The sequence below is a fragment of the Temnothorax nylanderi genome, unplaced genomic scaffold (assembly GCF_030848795.1).
Source record: "Temnothorax nylanderi isolate EJ_2023f unplaced genomic scaffold, tnyl_v1.0 TNYL_tig0065_pilon, whole genome shotgun sequence".
NCBI lineage: Eukaryota > Metazoa > Arthropoda > Insecta > Hymenoptera > Formicidae > Temnothorax > Temnothorax nylanderi.
In genome coordinates, this window is record NW_027249127.1 from 345782 (window position 1) to 366343 (window position 20562).

Here is a 20562-nt window from a genome sequence, read left to right on the forward strand (position 1 = left end):
CGAAACATGCCGCGAGAGGTTTGCGCTGTTCATATAGCGCACGTAGATGCGACGTAGATTGCCGCGAATCCATCGATCAATATGTATGTACACACATAAATTATTGCGCGACGCGGACACATACGGAAACATTTGCGAACTGATTCGGTTAATGTTTGAATGCGCGCGGACGGTGGGCTCCGGGACCGCTGATGAATCCGCAAGCGTTGAATTACCACCACGATTCCATCATCGGCAAACCATCGCGTCCAAACTATCGTCGTGTTGTCATAGTTAATACAACGGTTCACATTTTAACAAATTGAATAATATGAGATTGATAAAAGACACGGTATAATACTTTTTCTCAGTTTAATTAACAGTTATCAGAAACTGCATTAATTGAATACGTTTCTGAGTAGAGCAACTGTATCGATACTCGAGTTCCAAGGCACTCTATAAGATTTATAGACGCTGCAATGCGAAAGATGATTGTGGCACGCGCGCAGATAAAAATTGTAAAATACCATAGTACACTCATAGATAACAGATTCAACGTCGTTTCCGAGGATTAAGATGATTCCGTTTTATCTGAAGATATGACAGTCGATTTCGGCCGAGAGCGCGGTATCGTCGAATTCGTTAACCGATGGTCGCCCGACCAATTGTGGTTTACAAGATTTCAATAGGGACGCCCGGTATGCCGGCGCGCAATTCCGGCAATCCTATCAGCCCCGGGGAAACCGAGGCACCACCGAGTTGCCATACACCGCATTGTCTGACCCCGTCGGGATTCACTCGGTACCATTTATAGGCGGTTAATGAAATGCTTAGTACTTCGACTTCGTGCGGTGGCGCGGAGCGTATTTACCGTCGCCATCCCACTTATCAATTGGCTCAATTCGGCCGGTTCGGCCCGGCGCGATCGATATACAGGATGTATCAAGAGAGACGTGTACGTCGGCAAACGAGAAAAATTCTGTCCCTGGAGGAATCTCGAGTCGATTCTTCCGTGGCAGAATATTTCATTCTGCAATACCGTTTTGCGCGTGCCGCGCCGCGCCGCTCAACATTGAACGCGCCCTGACCAAAAAGTCAAAGTTAATTTTCTTGTTGTCGTACGGAGATCGTCAAGAGATTCAATAACGATAACGAATTGAAATACGAACTGAAGATTCCGTTATATTCGCGTGAATTCCAATTGTTATCTGCGTTACATGTTTCACTGTGTTACATGTTCTCTATCAGTTTAAGCTTTGCCAGTTACGGCGAAATTCTCGCCCGAAGAGAAATCGATGCACGATGGCGAATCGAGCGGAGCGCCTGTTGTCGATCTCTCTTGATACAGCCTGTACGGCCGTCGAGCGAATAATAATTAAATCCAGCTACAATCGGAAACTCGTATCTCGTATCTCAATACTCGACTCGCATTCGCATCCTCGTATGAATATTCCACGCGCCCATGTTTCGTATTATGAATATTTGATTGGAACGAATTGAAACGTTACCGCAACGAATAATTGAAATAAAATAAAACGAGCACGCTGAAAACAAATCAACTTAAATTACGGTAGTTGCCAGGGAGAGGATCCGCCTGATATTATCTTTCGGTGCTCGACGCTTGTCCTTTCCCTTTCTCCCTTCCTCTCGATAATATTGGCTTCGCGTGACAGCCGCTTCTTATATCGCGATAACGAATCGCCTGATTAATCGAATTCGTACGAAGTACGTGCGAAACGACAAACGCGAGGCGCTCTCACATCATGCAACCCCGTTATTAATAATTGAATTCGTGATATTCCCCGTATCGATTCTCTATTTTTAACCCCGGCGAGAGAATCTAATACACTTCGCGTCGGGTAATTCATTTTTATGCCTTTTAATTAAACGTGAAATATCTCCTGTCCGCGGCGAATGTCGTACCGAGAAATACGAATATTCCCATGGTTAATTAATTATGCGATAGTATCGCGAGATACGCGTGTGCGCGCTTGCCGGCTGATCAATCAAATGCATATAGCGTAATATTAACTGGCGGTGTGCAATGTATGTTATACTTATTGGCAAGAGATTTTCCCAAATAAATCAGTGCCTGTAAGATCTACGAATTAAGTACCCGTTGTAGACGATTGACGCAAATGACGCTACTACTCCCAATGGCACAGTTATACGCAGAATTAACGTCGCGTTTAGGAGAAACTTTATCGGGTACCCTTTATATAAAGGCACATTTCATTGTTGGCCATTTGGCCGGCGGGATTAGCGTGAAAAAATTACCGAACTGACCAATGAGGACACATACGGGTAGCCGAGGAAGAAGAATAAAAGCATCTCGGATTCGCAGAGGAAACATATATTGAGGTTTAATGAAGGTCTCGGGACTTCGGTCGCTGGCCAAGCCTCGTTGCGAGCCGAATCCCAACTCACATGATCCCACAGACTTTTTCTCCTTCCCTTAAGGGGATCCTATAGTCGTCTGTAATACCGACATTTGTTTGTCACAGATATCTTTTTTTTGGCTTTACGGATTTAAAAATCCTTCTCCAAAGTTGAAGCATATTCGGAAATAAAGGCCACACCACGTGATTTTATACCGAGAATAAAAATAATTTTAGGAACTGCATATAACAATGCGTCAACTTGCGAAAACATTCGCTTTATATAAAAATTCTACAATGTATTGTTACAAAAAGACTGTGGCGTGGCCAGCGGATTACATCCAAAAATACGATACCGTTGTCAGAGAATTAGGTTTAGACTCTAAACAAAAAAGTTATCTGTGACAAATGCAATATAACCTATAACCTTGTCTATCCTTGTCTATTATCATTGTCTATACAAGGACAGATATAGAATTTGGTCGGTAATACAGACGACTATAGGATCCCCTTAATACCCGGCTCCTTGCAACGAGATAATTTCCTTCTCTTATACGCTTATTATATCCCGGTGCTTCCGAACCGGACGCGACGTTCTCTCTTCCTCGCTTATCGAACGATCTTATCCTTTAAGTCGCGTATTTAATATTGCCTCGTCTGAATTTCCAGCGTCATCGAAATTATTTATGACGACGTTTGAAATTCATACCCGCTCGTGATATTCATCGCAAATTCGACCGCGATTGATCATATCGGCGCTGACTTCGGCCTCGCCCGAGGATAATATTCTCGAACTGTCTGTGCGAACGAATATTGCGATGAGTTTCCTGCCAAACTACTACATAGAAAACGACGAAATTCTGTGTAGATGTGTAGATCAAAGAATCCGTGTAGGAATCTATAAGCAATTAAAAATTTAGCGCGCTCTCTTAACATATAGAAGCACATTATGTCGTAATATTATAAAATTTGTTGTCTTATTTTTCAGTTGCAGTGTTGCGGCATTGAGGGCCCGAGGGATTGGGACCGCAACAATTATTTCAATTGTTCGTCGAGCGACATAGGCTCGAGGGAAGCATGCGGCGTGCCTTTTAGCTGTTGCAAGCGAAAACTTAATGTAATTTTCTCCATACTGATTATAGTACTCGTGATTGCTACCGCTGTATAAAATCATTTCCCATCGAATGCTAATTCTACCGTTGAAAATCAAATCTTCTCTCCTTTTATTTGTTTCAGGAAATCATTAAAAATAAACAATGCGGTTATGATGTGAGAAAGCCTAGTTACGTAAGTATAACATCTTTATTCTATCGCTAATATTGATTAAGAATTTTTAAATTGAAATATTTACTTTTGTCGTATGACAAATAACGTTTAGAAAACCGGACTTAAAAAGTTCATGATTATAAATTAAGATACGAAAACAACTTTCCCTCAAAACATATTATTTTCGGTTAAATATTATACTCTACTTTCGTCTCTTCTTATGTTCCGCGTTTTTAATGTCAGTCTTTAAATTCATCCCGTCCAAAAAGTCCTTTTAATCATATCTTTTAAACTCCTTTACCTATTTCGTAACTATCGTAACTTACATACTCTACATCCACATATTACGAATGACACCCGACCGTAACATTCCGACCGTGGTATCGTAGTTTCGCCTTGTTTCCGATTCGAAACTTGCGTCATTTTGTGCCGCCGTTACGAAAGTACGGTAAACCAAGTGGAACGTGCCTCGGAGGGGCCGAATAATTTGTCTTTGGAATCGCGCTCCATCGCACGGGGCCAGATTCGAGATAGCGGCAGTTCTCCGGGGTAGTTTTGCGCGGGTCGCGCGCGCACGATTACACAATGTCTACAAGCGCGGGCAAAAACGATCCGGGTCAAGAAACTGTGGAACTTAATTAGAGAGAAAATAGTCGAGTCCGGGGGACGAAGGGAGAGGAAAGGGGAGAGGGGCGGCAAAGAGCGAAGGGAGAGGGAGGAGGGATAAGAACTTCTGTGCAGGCTTTATTTTAAGAGCAGGTATATCATTCCCGATGTAATGGCTCGGAGTCCGCCCCTTCGCTAATTACGCTTTCATCGAGAGAAGCCCTCGTCGCTTAATTATATTTTTTGTCGGGGGATCGTTAATGTGCACCGCGATGCGTTACGGACCGATAAAATGCGACTAAATAAATAACGCTAAAGAGCTTTTTCCGTCCCGGTGTATTAAACGTCACCGATATTATTCACCCATTATGTGAGTGTGTCGTGTATAAATTAATAAAAATTACATTCGAGACGATTATCGTATTTGGTCGATCTTATTTTGCAAATAAGAATATAAATTTCAAACGCGGTTGAAGCCCCGCGGGTGGGTTCCTCAAAAATCTGCTACACGTGGCGGAGAATCGACGTTACGTGTATAGTGTATACCATCGCGAATACCGTCTCCCCCTCGTTACACCCCGCACCCACACTCCGTACCGGATCGCTTCACGCAACGGCGAGCATCACGAACACCTTATTACATTTCCCTTACTTTCCCCCCTGTGGTTTAAACCGCTAAGTTATGCCCGCGCGTCAGTCGATAAACCCTCTTAAGTTTTTCTCTCCCCCTTGGGGCGTGCTTTGTGGGTTCTCTCGCGCAGCGGCATAAAAATATATCTGTATGTCGTGAGTCGCGATTAAGAGGAAAACGGGAGTCGTTTTCTCATTCACGCCCAAAGAGCACACCCTCGTTGTCGTTAAGCGAGAGAGAGAGAGAGAGAGAGAGAGAGAGCGAAAATGTATAGTATCGATGCTTGCTCGCGCGTTATCGGTGGACCGCAGCCCACAACCGACGGCGTAATTTCGAGTCTCTGAGCTCGAGCAAGCACCCTTGTGTGTTACCGGCTTTTTAAACCATTTCTATTTACTCCCTCGGGCCAATGCAGACGGGAGAGATGAGTATATTCGAGCGGGGTTGCCTAAGAGCGGGTGAGGAGTGGCTAGAATTGAACCTCGTACCCGTCGCCGGTACCGTGGTCAGCACCATGGTTCTGAAGGTACTTTTAATCCTAAAAACTGTCGTCCGTTAAGCTGGGAAGCCTCAACTTTGTTCGATCGCTTTTGCCGCAAAATATTCCTCTTAAAAAAATCCGCAAATTAAAATACCATACTTTTTATATACGTAAACGCTTCACGAGTTCGCTAAGGATCGCGCCAGGATATATTAAACGAAATTCTGAAGGAGGTAGATATGTCTAGATGCCGATTCTATAATGTACTTTTCCAGATATAGTTGTCTACGTAAACAGCAATCTGCGAGTGATATTTCTATTTCCGCGAGTATTCCTATTTTATTCGGGCGGAATTGCGCGCGGCGACGAAGAATCTCGCGAGAAATACGAGGCAACGAGGATTTTCAGAGAAACACCGCCGCGCGCGTATGAATTTCGCGGCGCGGCGGGAGAAATATACCGTTCCAATATAACGCTCGCGAGCAGCCGGAGATTGATAGCACGACCGCGCGCCGTCACGGAAAGGAAAGGAAAGTATACGGACTATCGTTCGTTGCACTCGGCGTGACATCCGCGCGCGAGCGTGTATTTCTACGGTCTAATACGTAAACGCGCCGCTATTACGCCTTAATGGCGTTGCCTTACTTACTTCTCTAAAGGCGTACGTGTGTGATGAATATTCCAGACGCGTCGATCGATCCGTTTTTACGCCGACGCGCGGTGCAAAGACCGGAAAAAGTAAACTTGGGCCAAGTACACCGGCGGGCAGGCGGAGCGCGATCGACCGAGCGATGCAAAGTGGTTTACTGTTAAAAAGCTTTAATTTCATTAAACGCGATGCTTTCCGCGTGGCATGTCTCAGCTGCGACGCGACATGGTTACTAAGGCACACGCGCGAGAAAGTTGCAGTTTCCCAGCTTCTCGGTTACCTCGGTAAAGATGATTCGCTGTTTACGAACATGATCGCATGTATGTTAGATGTAGACGTGACGAAATTCTGCACGGGACGTCTCGGAAATCACCGCCGAATGCTCTTTTAACCGCGAAGCTCGATATTTTCTCATATTGCGAGAAATTCGATTTCGAATCGATCCGCAAAGAATCAATAAAAAAGACATCCGGTGATTCGTGATAATGTCCCAGTAATATGTTTCACGATATTATGTACAAATTTGATATATCGTTTTTATTTATTGTTTTTAGTTCTGCTTACGTTTTGTTCGATAGCGTAATGCTTGTCGCATTGTCAAATTTAGAAATGTTACTATTGTTACGTACGCTTAAACATATCTCTCCATTATATGGGTCAGATAGTAAGTAAGTAAGTATCAGAATGACGTGTATATTCTCGGCGATGCATTTTGTATCAATATGCGATAGCTCGAGGGAGAATCGATACGGTAAGTACACTATGTATATCCCGCTTTTAAACAAAAACGTCATAATGCGTGTAATAACGAAATGCGTTGTATGGTATAATCATCGAAGCGTACTCGCCCGAGAGAATTTTGTTCTTCATAACAAAACGCAGTTCACATTACTGACAATTGATTCATTTGTGCGAGTACGTTGTGCAACAAATATCATCTCTGTTGAAATATGTGTACTCATGTAGATTTGATTTTGCAAAAATCGAGTGTACCGAGTAGCCAATTCAAATATCTGCCGATATTTGCGACGAATATTTAGATAATAATTATCTCGTCGATACGTTCCCATATTACATTTTACACATCGGTATACTCTTACGCAAATATCACGACTATCGCGTATCTCTTGAAATTTTCAATGATTATTGTTAATTTATCGTCGCATGATTTCGTTCGATAGCCGCCTCTCGTTCATTCTCTTTCCTCTCGGAAACACCACTTTCCGCATAGTTAAGCGCATTATATACTTTAATGAAGATAGGAATATAAGTCATAAGCGCGTGCACCGTGCAACTATTCTATAAAAGTGTTTATACGAAGCTGGCACGCGATGCAATAATACGAGTTTTTCCCGTCCCGTAATCAGTATGGTAAATTACTGCCAACTCACTGCATAATCTTGACAGCTAGACCGATTATATAGTACCTCACTCCGATGCGCAACAAACGTCCGAAGAACCAGTTTACGCGTCATAAACATCGAGCGTTTTTCTCTCTTGGCGCGACTATATTAATTCCATGCTAATTATTCAAATTTCAATTTCACGGTCGGCGAGTTTTATTGTTTTATTGTTATTTGGACGGTGTGTTTGCATCCAATTACATCGCAACAAGATTGCATATTGACATATCGGCTGGTAAACTGGCGCGCATTAATATTACATTAATTGACACGTTTAATCGAAAATTATCGAGAAATTCATAATTAAATTTCCTATTAAAATGCGATTAACCTAACCGTTGGTTCGTCAATATGATAGCTACGAAATTAATAAACGACTCAATGGGATGGTAAATTGATTTGGGAAAAATGTATGTGTCGTATTGCGCGGACAGAAAGTGCATCTAAAATTGCATTTAGCGATTTTCCACGTACCTGAATATCTAAGATTTATGTTGATTCTTTATGCTGATTGAGGAAGATTATCGCAAACTATATCGCAGCCATAAAGTATCGCTCGGGCAATTATACGTCAGAATTACGTATAACATACAAGGCCAGCCGACCGGGCGAGGCACAAAATCATATTACGTTAAAATCACCGGATTATATATACTAGTACGCTAGAGCCCGGGATTATGCTACGCTATAATCGCGCGCTTATCTATACGCTAGCGCGCGCGATTGTACTGCGCCAGAATTGCGATGTTATCTATGCTAATACGGGGAGATTATAGTACGCTAAAATAAGGAGGCTGCCATCGCCGCGCTATGCTATCCCGATTTCCGCGGCGCGGCTCGAAAAACGCCCGGGAAAGGATCTCGTCGTGGAGTGAGAAATGTTGGCAAGTAGCTGAACGAACAGTGGAGAGATGAATAGAAACGAGTGGCACGTTGGCTCGGAAGGCTTTTTCCACCGTCAAATTAATCTTCTCTCGCCGCGCCGCGCGGCTGAAAAATTTTCGCCACTCGTAGCTTACGCCCTGTCAGAGCCTCAATTAACTGCGCTTAACCAAAGTCACGTTGGGTACACACCAGACCCTCGTCGTCTATTTTCCGCCTTCGGTCTTCCCCAATCTCGCCGCTGTCATCGCGCGCATCGTCGGCCGGTTTGACACGCGCGCGCGACGTTGAAGAGCCAGAATAAATTAGCAGTTCCCGCACCGGGAGTCCCTTCAACGTAAGGGAAGAGTGGCGGAGAAGAACGAGAGACGAAAACTCTTAAGTATTTAGGGAATCTAACGCCCCGCTAATGAGGCAGTCGCACAATATCGTCCGCGTATCGAGGAGAGACGGAGAGGACGACGTTGAGGGAAAAGTTGGATAGCGGAGAGGTATAGAAGGTGTAAATGAAGTAGCAGGTTGAAAGCCTCGCGTAGTTATTCCCTGGCTCCTTGAAGGTAAACGCGCGAGGCACGGCGTAACAGAATGGGCTTGTTACTTAGGATCCCTCTTTCCTCCCCTATCTACCGTCCCCCGACCCCGTAAATGCCCCATACGTGCTTCCTTTTTCCGCCTTCCGCGCACCCGCCGCTGCAACGTGTATATATATTTTCTCGAGTACGTACGTGCCCTCCGTTCCCTCCGCTCGAAATCCTCCTTCCGTTTTCTTTCTCCTCCTCCTCCTCTTCCTCCTTTGGATCCACTTTACGATCCCGGCTCGATTTGCGCCCCTCCGGCGCAGCCTTTACCCATTCCTAATAAATCAAGTTGCTACCTTTATATGACTGGAAATTGAAGTTACCGGCCGGAGACTTCGCTAGAAAATTTAAGCGGCGAAATTCATTGTTCGGGGCCACGACCGAGCGGGATATCGCTCCTTTAAGAACGTCATTCTCGTATATAACGCACGTTACCGTTCTTTCGCTCCTCCTCTGGACGAGCTTCCCTCCGAGTGATATAGTTCTCGCGACGGAATCGTGAAAAACGCGCAGAGAGAAAACGCGTCGACTGGAGTCCGAGTACCTTATTGAGTTTTCACTTAACGGAACGAAGAACGAGATCAAGCGGGATGTAAAACCGAGAGCAGTCCTGACCTTTTCAGTGTTCTCGCGAGTTCTCGTCTTCGGGCGACCGAGAGTTATCATCGTGGATTTTATCCTCGCTCTCATTTGCGAGCAGTTTTTGCGTTCCGCGCGCGGTTATTCGAGCGCATCGCAATCTTGCGAAACACCGACGCCGCGACGTGTCAACATTATAATTCGTTCGCGATAAATGCCTCGTCGGAAGGACAGAATAAGATTGCTGTGATATGACTTAAAATATATCGAACATGAAACTTTAATTAAAGAATCATGTTCACGTCGTAGCTTATAGGTTATTAGCTATCGTTAAATCTAGCTTCGATTATTATTACCGCAATTCGCGTAAATGGCGAAACGCGAAACGCGCGTCGCGACGAACGTTAAAAGGGATTGCGACACACGCGCATTAAAATAGCGACCGATTGACGCGATCGACGGTAAACCGGAGTTACATAAACAACGGTGCAGCTATCCTTTCACTTTCTCTACGGAAACCTTCACGGAACTAATACCACCACCACCAACATCGGAAAATTGTCCTGGACTAACAACTGTAATAGTAGCGTGACCCCCGGGGAAGGGGGGACAGCTGACGGTAAGCAAAGTAGCCGTTTCCTTTTCTTCTTTTGCAGAACTTTGAGGTCGCCAAAGTGATTTATGAAAAAGGTTGCATACAGGCCGGCGAGGAGTGGATAGAACGAAATCTCCTCGCGATTGCCAGCGGTGCGGTTGGCACAGCATTCACTCAGGTACTTATATGCTAGTAAAATGCATTAGCATAAGTACAAGCTCCGATCTTCGGCACGCATCGATAAACTTTCGACGAGTACGTGATGGGAGTACCTCGCGACTTGACTCTCTCGCGATTAATTAACATTTGGAATCCGTACGTTCAACACTTAACATGACCTAAGTTAAATGATGAAGCGTCAATTGCGAGGCGTCAAGGTGGAAATCTTGAATCGAGAATTTTCGAAAAACGTTATTTTCAAGTGAGCGTGTGGGCGTTTTACGGTAGTTGAGATTCTTTTAAAATTCAGCCCATAATGGAAAACTCAAACTCTTGGTGCGAACTCTCGCTTAATTTTCAATTTGCGATTCAGATATATTCTATGTAGCTCAAGATTGCCATCATTGATTCAGAGTGTTAAAACGAGTTTTTAGCACGTTTCTCGCGATATATATTCGTTGATGCGGACCGCTGTATTATGGAGCCGTTGCATGCCCTAAAGGAAATAAGGTGAGACTTTATCCGTGCTTGCAACGTTGACTGTTACCAGTTTCGTTCGCAGTGTTACACGCGGGAAGACGTAAAGTAGATGCGAGATACATAATAACACGTAGCTAGGCGGCGCAAGTGCGTTTATCAGCGTAATATATTGAGCCTCTCTTGAATTTTATTAAAGGATTTTAAATTCATGCTTACTTTACGTAATGAATTTTCCCCTTACTCCGTATGTGTCAAGCAGATGTTGATATTGCTCAAAGCATGTTGATATTGCTCGTTCTATTAGAACTTATCGATTGCATCTCGATGTGATGTATGATTTAATTATTCAGATTAATTGTACGTACGTACGTGTATCCAATTATCCAAAACTATAGATGTATGCATATTCACCATGAGCACGAATACTACTAAATGCTAGCGAAATAAATCAATTTAATTTCAGTATAGTTTTCTTCCAACTGAAAAATTTATCGATTCTTTCGATAAATTTCATATATTCTACATCAGTATATTTTATATATTTTATATAATTTTTGTAGTTATAAATATACTTTTAGCATTTTCATAAACCTGATTTAATGCAGACTATTTATACATCATTTATACATCAGTTATTTTAAGTATAAAAATAATACATCGTTTCACGAATACGATGGACGATTAAAGCAAATGCACGTTTTAATTATTCTGCTAAATTAAAAGAATATTCTCTCTATGAAATATTCTTCAGAACCGTCTTGACGGTAACAAGAGAAATATTATTTCCACTTTTAGAATACTATATCGGATATCAATTGAAACGTTTCAGACATTCGCGAATATTTTATGAAAATGCTAAGAGAGCGTTTCTCTTTTTAATTCTCGCGAATGTTTTACGGCACAGCGATAAACGGAGTGTTCTCACTGTTTTCAGATTCTGGGAATCTGCTTCGCGCAGAATTTGCGCGCGGATATATTCGCGCAAAAGGCGAAGTGGCATTGACAATCGCGTGCCCCCACGGCAGTCTAGCATCTTGGCTTTATAGATGCTAACCGGCTACGTTGATCGAATCACAAGGTCTCGACGCGGACTCGGAGCTCCGGAGCGAGCGGATCGATTGGATCTTTTCGCAGACGAAGAGCGGACGGATATCCTCGAAGGATTTTCACGATCGAGCCAACACCGATGACCGGATTGCGATTCTCCGACGATAATCAGATCCGCCCGATAGCGCTGCGACTCGCACCGCTCGAATCCTTCGACTAGTAAATATCCGAGAAACTTCGCAGTCGCGCGCGACGACCCCGTCCTGCTCCTTCCGTACCGTCCAATCGATTAATCGTCTGAATTGTCGAATAATGAGAGAAATTGATTGTTTCCGAAGTTCAGTCTTATCGCGCGCTGATTAACGTCGCTTTTGAGTAGATTTCTTATCGCAGATACAGATGGAGCAATCGCCAAAAGTAATAAAGAATTTCGCTTAAAGATATCTACATGTTATTTATTTGTGGCATTGTGTGTAATTTAATTGTATTTTATACAAGGATTAACAGAGACATAAATTTTTACATATTAATACATGTAGTAAAATGAGGATCAACACAGTTTACACAGAAATAAAAATTGGCATTGTAAATTTAGATTAATAATATATTTAATTCCAATCGGATCTCAATTTTTGGCAAATTATAATCGGATATTAGAAATAGAAAATTTTTCTTGCCATATATACAGTTCTTTGAATTAAGATCAATTTCTCTCGCTATCAAACGACGTCGACGAGAAGACGTTGGTCGTCGCGACGCAAGCGTTCAGCAGGAAGGTTTTTCGACGAGTGCATCGCAGTACATCGTCACGAAATATCCGATGTAACGTTTGTCTTCATCACCGAAGCGGAACGTCTCGATGTTTCATCTCGACGTTGCTGCCTGCGAAACGTATTTACTTTTTTACGAGGAAACGTGCGCCAAAATATTTTTCTTAAGAATTGCGAGATCTCCAGGCATCCCCTTTGCAATGATTGCTTCAAAAATTTCACACAAATCTAATATAATCGAAATTGAATCTTTCGAAAATCATGGAAAGGCTTATTTTTTTTAATGAGCCACTCAAATCCGTGAAATATTCCTCGAACGAAAAAATTTCGTTATAGATTTTTGTGTACAGCAATAATATATTTTTTTACTACAATAGTATTTCTTTAAGATAAATAAATTTTGCTCAAATATATATATATGATTTGACCTACAAGTGTTGAGTAACGGAAGTATAGCTAGCTTGACTGAATCGTTTGATTGTACAAAAGGGATATTTTCGAATCGGATATATTCGTTCTGGTATATCAGGCTTCTCAAATCGACGAGTCAACAAGCGATCACAAGTGACACTCAAAGCAGCGAACTCGATTCCACGGAAAATCGATACTCCTAGGGCAAACAATGGAATCTCATCCGTGGTGTCTGGTACTCGCAATTCGATCTCTCTCGAGACGCCTTAGGGCTGATTGCATCAACATCGATTATCGTCGCTAATCGTGGTTAAATGCATTTCTGTTTTCTACCTATATAAATCGAGGCCATAATTTAAAGGAGTTATCAATTAGAATTAATTAATCAAACTTGTCAATGATGCAGTTAATTTTTAGGCCTGATCGTCAATTATCGCAAACTATTGTTAATCGAATATTTTCTATTGGAGTTCAGTCGTACGAAACGTGTACAAAAGATGAACGAAATTAGCGGAGTTAAACGATAGATGCACCAGCTCCTTCCGGGCTCGCGCGGAACCGCTCGACCGTTGCAGGACACGGTCGACTGCGAAATCCCGTCCTCCTCTCTGGAAATGAAAAAAGTAGATACGTTTCGCGCATTTAGGATAGGAAAAGACAGACGAACGCCTTCGCCTAGGATTCGCGAGCTACAATGTGTCGAGCCATTATAAGGTCGGTCAACGTGATGTCGTCGTGGGGGCGCGGTGAACGAGAAAAGTCGACTTCACCGCACAAGAATTCAGCAACAACTTTTCGCCGTGATAGAGAACGGTAGCCATACAACATACACAAGTATACAATAACTTTCCCTTGTTCCCAATTGGTCGTCAAAATACGACGCAGTAATGGATCCACTGTGCCACCTCGGGCATATCGATTCCTCCTGAATTACATTCCATCCCTCCATCGTTGGGCCAGATGTCCGTCGTACCCAGTGTCTACCGCACATATCGTATATCGAGAAGCACGTCGAAAGCCTGTTTCGACTTTACAATCATGACTATTTATCGCTACTATGGGAGCTTTCCAGCAAGCGACACAAGTCGACACAAGTGTCGTTTTGTCTTTGTTACTCATTGCTAAAAAAGAAAGATAGAACGACGTTTGTGTCGACTTGTGTCGCTTCCTGGAAAGCTTCCTATGGTAACTACTAGCGCAAACAACAATAAGTGCATCGAGTTTCGAATTTCGACATAACAAGTAATTCTTTATATTTAATTATACATATATATATTTTTTCAATATAATTAAGTTTAAAAACAATTTAATCTTTAAATTTCCCGTTGAAATGTACATACGACAAATTTAACGCTTCAGGCTGGGGAAAATTATGACAGCTTGCGCAAACAAATATAGTCATAAATTACAATAACCGTTTGAGTGTTCATCGATTTGGAATATCTCACGAAAAAGATAATATCGAGGGACTTCGACATGTGCTGCTGAAGGGTCGATGGTAAATACGATAGCGGTAAATACCGCATTTTATATCGTGTAGTAAATTACATGGGGTAACGTGTGCTATATACTGTGCGAGTAGACGCGGGTGGCATAACGTGGCTAACTTGGGCTGTTAATATTTATAAATCTTGTGTGCTGGGAAACGTGACGGTTCTATGTATTTATTTATGCTCGAACTTAACAACAACGGAGCTAAAGTTTGCGGGAATGGCTGAGGAAATGTTTCGCGAGGCTTTCCCTAATGTTGGAAAATTTATTTCTTTGCTGCAAACAAAAAAGACACTTTTCCGAAAACTTGGTAATAAGGTGTGATAAGGAATATTTTACGCGGCTGGCCCGCGCGCAAAACTGACTTGCAGTATGCGTAAACTGCCGATTTTTGTGACTACGCGATGCAAGTTGTACCTATACGATGTATTATTTAAAGCGTAAGTCTTAATTAATTTAAAACTAATTAAGTTGTTTCAAATAACGCTTACATATGAAAAAAGACAGTTTACAAACAAGCGTGATTTCTCAGTTAAGTTTATGTTTCAACGTTTTGCGTCAGAAAGCTCTCTTTAAGCGCCGCAAACCGCAAATGCATTGTCTTTGGTCGATCTACGTGCCAATCGATTGCACGATATAATACCTGTTGCTAAGCGGTTCGAGCATGAATGCGAAATATGTCATTCCAATATCTTTCTCTTAAGACGCTTCTATTCCTTGTAAAACTCGTCGCGTCACGATAGATAGCCGAATATATTAATATAATTAACGAGAGACACTCGTTAGAGGAACGTTGTTGTTGTTCCACAAAATTTGCCGTATGAGTTTACATGTTGGCTCATCCGAGGAACTTCTCTGTCGTGAATTCACGATGCTGTGATCCGTGACGTTAATTAGTCACTCGTTTCGCCTCAAGTAAAGAAGTTGAGTTAACCGACGATTGTAATTTTTTACGAGCCATCGACGCGAATGCGGAAGCGGGTTTAGCAAAGGCTGTGCTATTTAAGACGAATACTCTCTCTCGAGAGAGAGAAATAATACTCTTCTTATATATAATTGTTTTTAATGTTGTCCCTCTTTCTCTCTTTCTCTCTTTTCCTCTCATGTGTTCAACGTTAGCAACATGAGCACCAGACGCGTACACGTTTTAACGACTACTGTGTACATACAGACCTGCAATGATCTATTTTGCCAAGATTGAAATGTAGGAAAAAAGAGTCATCCTTAGGGAAATAAGATTTACTCTTAAAGAAAAAAAAATATATATATATAATATATATTTCGATATACGTAACGATGTGTAGCGCTTATGCAAAGTGTGTCGCGGTTTCTATATATTTCATTCGCAAGCACGCGCTTGCAAGCGGATACATACATACGTCTAGTATAAAATCGTCGAAACAATTTGCTAAACCCGACGTTCCCAGCCCGTGCATCGTCCCATTAACTCGAGTTGTTAACCTGATCCGATATCCTCGTCGAGATAACCGCAACAAGCAATCTTGCCAAAGAATATACGGATCACGTGACACGAATTAAACCAGTTTCGATTTGAAGATATACTGTAGTGCGTCGAGCGTTAAGTTAGTATACACAATTTTACTCGTTATTATATGTCTCCGCAAGATTGTCTTATCAATCTTTTCCCTCTTAAATTTAGTGCTTGATCCGAGCCGCGGATCAAGCAAGTCGATCATCACGCTTCTCCGTTTTACATCGCGTCGTTAAATATCAGTTATTTAGGTTTGTAAGGTATCTAATCGTTGCCACAAGATCGAGCCAGTAATCTGGTTTAATTTTAGTTATTCGCGAGAGATCTACGCTGCAGCCGTTCTTCGAAAATTACAATCCGAGACCAGGTTTACTTTGAAGACTAACTTTTACTTCTAAAATGGCATTATAGTTTCTCATACTTCGTATCGTATTCGAACGAATTGACAAGTTTTTAGTCTCTCTACGCACGATTCGTCATCGCATCTTTGTAATGTCTCATAAACGTCTGCACATTTCGCCTTTCAATTGTGATGACAATTGCGTATAATTTCTTTTTTATTAATAAAGATATGATTTACATTTCTGCTTTCGTTGTTTTTTCCTTCTTTCGCTAATTTTATTTAATTTTATCTATATATACATTTATATAGCTTTAATCCACGTTGATATGTCAATTATCATTTGTCAATTTACATTTTTTTTCATATCCTATATAATTACTTGCGATAAATTCATTTTTATACAAATTCACATTCTTTAAGTGTATCATATTAAAAACAGGAAAGCTCTTGACAATTCATTAATAATATCTAAGGTACTTCTTACAATATCAATGGCAATGCACGAAGTAAAACTTAAATGTTATTGATAAGTATTCGTAATTGCCTCCATAAAGTAAGTCGACAATGACCCAGCAACTTAACACACGAGATAACTGATAATTTAAATATTGATAAATCTTACTATTCGATCCGTCTACTACGTCTTACGGACGATTACAACGTTACATTCCTTCTTTCGAATTCGTGTAAATACTGTACATGTACTTGTAAAAAAAAAGGAACTAAGGGATAGTTTAATCGCTTGACCAACACCGTTACGGTGAATAAAGATGATGTAATATATAATGTTCTTTCCGTCTAGAATATAAAACCGAGTTTATTAGCCGATCGGCAGTATCCGAATCTTGTAAATATGTAATCGCGTACGATCGTGTCGTGATAACCGAGCTAAATCACTTATGGTGCCAAAAACGTGCAGACAAATTCGACACTTATTCAGTGAATTTGAGAAGGTGATCGTAAAAAATATATGATCGATAGCTTTTTAATGTGTACTCCACGTTGTTTAATGTGAATTTAAAGCGGTTTGGAGCTCTTCAATTTAAACTCGATGTACGATGTTATTCAAAGCATCAAAGTAACGTAATTAATAACGAAAAAATTCGTGAAGCCCGGCCACCGCAATTACGCTGCACGATTATATTTATCTGTATTTTATACGGCTCGTGTATGTACAGTACACGCGCTTGTATACCCAATATAAGTAAATAAGAGCGAAACACGTCCGAGTAGACTAAACTGATCAGACAAAACCGATGTTCTTACTGTTTCGATCGTACTGATCCTCGCTTCGTTAAATTGTAGCGAAAAATTCTGAGGGAAGCGAAACGAGAGCTTCGTTATTTCGCGAAATCGTAATGAAGCTTACCTCTCATGCCACGAATGCGTTCAATAATCCTCGAAAAGGGTCACGGAATTCAGGTTCGTTAATTGTATTAAAAAGGGCAACTACGCCGTAGGAAAAGCTCATATAAGTTGATTACGATTTATGTACTGCCTTATTTTTAATATAGCCTCGATTTAACGATTACGAGAAATATATACCCACGTTTGTCAATCGCGCGCTTCGAACCGTCTCTGAAATAATTGCGACGACTACTGCCATTGTGGTGTTTGACCTTTTGATAATTTGCGATTGTATCAGTGCGACTATATACATATGTAATATAGATAAATAGCACGTATTCCTAAGTGTAATCATTGTAATTGAACTAATGTAAATACAGTCACATACTTTTCTTGTAACAGCTAAGAGATTACTGTAATGTTTTTATCGGCAACAAATGGATATTTATACCCGTCGACGTGTGAGTCAATAAAAATTACGATAATTGATATTTTTTGCACATTTTCGTTAGGGATATTTATGTTTTTGCGTAATACATGAAACGCATACACGTTGCAAAAAAATACGGAAAATTTAGAAATATCAATAAACATAAAATAACATAGAATACATATCCTCCTTACATTAATTATGTTTATTGCATAGTTTGTTTAGCAGTTTTATACAAACATGTTATAAAATTTTATTTTTGTCTTATTATATTCTACGTAGCTTTTACTTTTTTTTATTAAGTATATTAAATTAAATCGTACATCAATATTGCGCGTGTGTTGACTATACATTAAAATAAAATCATATATTAAAATGAATCGTTCTTTATTATTTATCGATCGAGAAATGAACAGGAAATAAAACACACGGTTTCATCGGCTGTAGCATCAAACGGTAACCGGACAAACGCAAAGTTCATAACCGCAGTTATATACCGGCTATTTCCGCAACTTTCCAGGTAAGCTTACGCACGTTCCACTAGATGACTATACTTCTTTTATTACAGAAAAAGAATAATTATGCATATAAAGTATATACATGTATTAATTATTTATCAAATAAATTTTTCCTATGTTTACGTCGAAAACGGCAATGGCTCCACGCGATAAGCTTATCAATTATGATGAGTATTTTATTGTAAAGGAAAGTATTACCGTTATCAGATTTACAAAGGTTTACGACCGTTCATTGAAATCTCTGAATCTTTTGTTTATTCAAACTTCCTCCCGGGAAATCCTGTGCAGCCGTGCCAAGACGTGCTTCGCACCAAATCGGCGCTCGACGGCGACGCGTTCACCGTCAGAGGATTATTCGCATGGCTCTTCATTGTCAAAACACGATAGCTTCCCCTGGCGCGTGACCCAGTTTCTGACAGAATTGCTCGAAAGTCACGGCGCGACGTACATACGTGCGGCGTGAAATTCGTTCGATCTAGGACGAGAGTACTCCGACCGGCTGCATGTAAATACATAGGCGTGATGTTTAACTACCCGCATTAATTACACGATTATTATGTTGTTATCATTGCGCGGTTCGCGCATGCGGGAAAACCAGTCGTTTTCCCCGAGAGATATCCTTATGCCGCACGCAATATATATCCTTATACGTGAACACGAAAGGGTCTACGTGAAAGTTGCAACGTAGACCACGGTGAACCAGGACGGTCATTATGCCAGCAATCACCGTGATTATTGTCCTCCCAGTCGAACCGGGAGAGAGGAAGGGAGGAAAGTTACTCAGGGTTATCGTTTGTTTTCTTTTCGTTTCTTTACGTATAGTCACCCGATATTTCTCTCGACGTTTTTCGTGCCGACTCAATTATGGATCGATTCTTCAACGTATGAACCCGTTTTCGTCGAACAGAAACGGACAACTTTAATTTTTAAATATTTTCTAGAAGCGTCAGTCTTTGTGTTGGTCAGCGCTTCGTTGGCTACAAAGGAGGATACTCCAATCGATAAGATAAAGCCACGATTAATGTTGCAAATGTCAAACTTATATGGGATGGGTATCTATAATACGTAGATATTTCCAATCTCCAAGTAACGATCACTGCACACGAAAGGGAAGGTTTAAATTATAAATTTAACCCGATTTCCTTATCCCCCCTCCATCGCGAAATTCGAATGACAGAATGACGAGCCGGCAACAGCGTGAATATCAAACGAATCCTCACATAAAAATCAACAGTCCGGGAGCCCACCGCAAAAATTTGGGTTGATCGCTTTTATGACAAATTTTTACTCGAAACAGTGGGTAATGTACCGCACAATACTAATTGCTTGTCAGCCAAAGTCGTACCCCCTGCTTTATATCTTATAACAAATTGTTAACAAATGAAATTGTGCGAGGTACTTCACTCATTGCTTTTATGAAAATTTTCTGTTTCAATAGATAGGGGGCAATAAAATGGACCTTCCAATACCCGGCTGCCACCCCTCATCCCCTGCTTTAAGGGTGGCTGCCGATGTCCAATATGACAATATTGATTAACTAACCTACACCTATCACTTTTATGGACGAATGACATATCGTTGGAAAGCTCGTCAAATTTCCTTCAAAATAATACCCGGCTGCCGCACCTTCGCCCCTGTGGAGGTGAGGCTGCCGAGGTTTTAACTCGCTGCGCGAGTCCATTCGAAAACGCAGTTTGAAATGCGCGCTCTAGATAAGGACAGAGCGATGTGTTCCCATTTGTTCTCCAAATGTTATTATTCTCCTGAATGTCACATTGTTACAATGGCAGAGTAGGTAAGAATTTGTGTTGTTTATATATTTTTCGACATTCATTGAGTGTAGTAGTCAAAATGTATGATCTTATTATCGAGTCGAGTTTCAAGTCTGTTTTTAATCTTTTATGGAGTGTAAGGAAAGCGTAATTAGAATTTTCGAAAAGTTGTACTATCGAGTCGCATCTGTGTAATCATTTACGTAAATATGAATAACACAGTTATTGATCTGTAATTATCATAAGTAAAAGATCCTAAAAAATTTAGTTGTTGG

The 20562-nt window shown here is 41.1% G+C and overlaps 1 protein-coding gene across 3 annotated transcripts in view; it reads left to right on the plus strand.

The window, feature by feature from the left end:
• The window catches only part of Tsp26a (Tetraspanin 26A), a 125956-nt gene extending 107898 nt beyond the window's left edge, over positions 1 to 18058 (plus strand). Inside the window, exons 6-10 of one of the 3 annotated variants that reach the window (XM_071708177.1) lie at positions 3346 to 3474; positions 3594 to 3644; positions 5276 to 5386; positions 10089 to 10205; positions 11601 to 18058. In XM_071708177.1, coding sequence (XP_071564278.1) covers positions 3346 to 3474; positions 3594 to 3644; positions 5276 to 5386; positions 10089 to 10205; positions 11601 to 11669 — 477 coding nt within the window. In that variant the 3' untranslated portion in view covers positions 11670 to 18058. The remainder of the gene's footprint in view (positions 1 to 3345; positions 3475 to 3593; positions 3645 to 5275; positions 5387 to 10088; positions 10206 to 11600) is intronic. The other 2 variants (XM_071708176.1, XM_071708175.1) reach the window with 2 other exon arrangements.
• The last annotated feature ends 2504 nt before the right edge of the window (positions 18059 to 20562 follow it).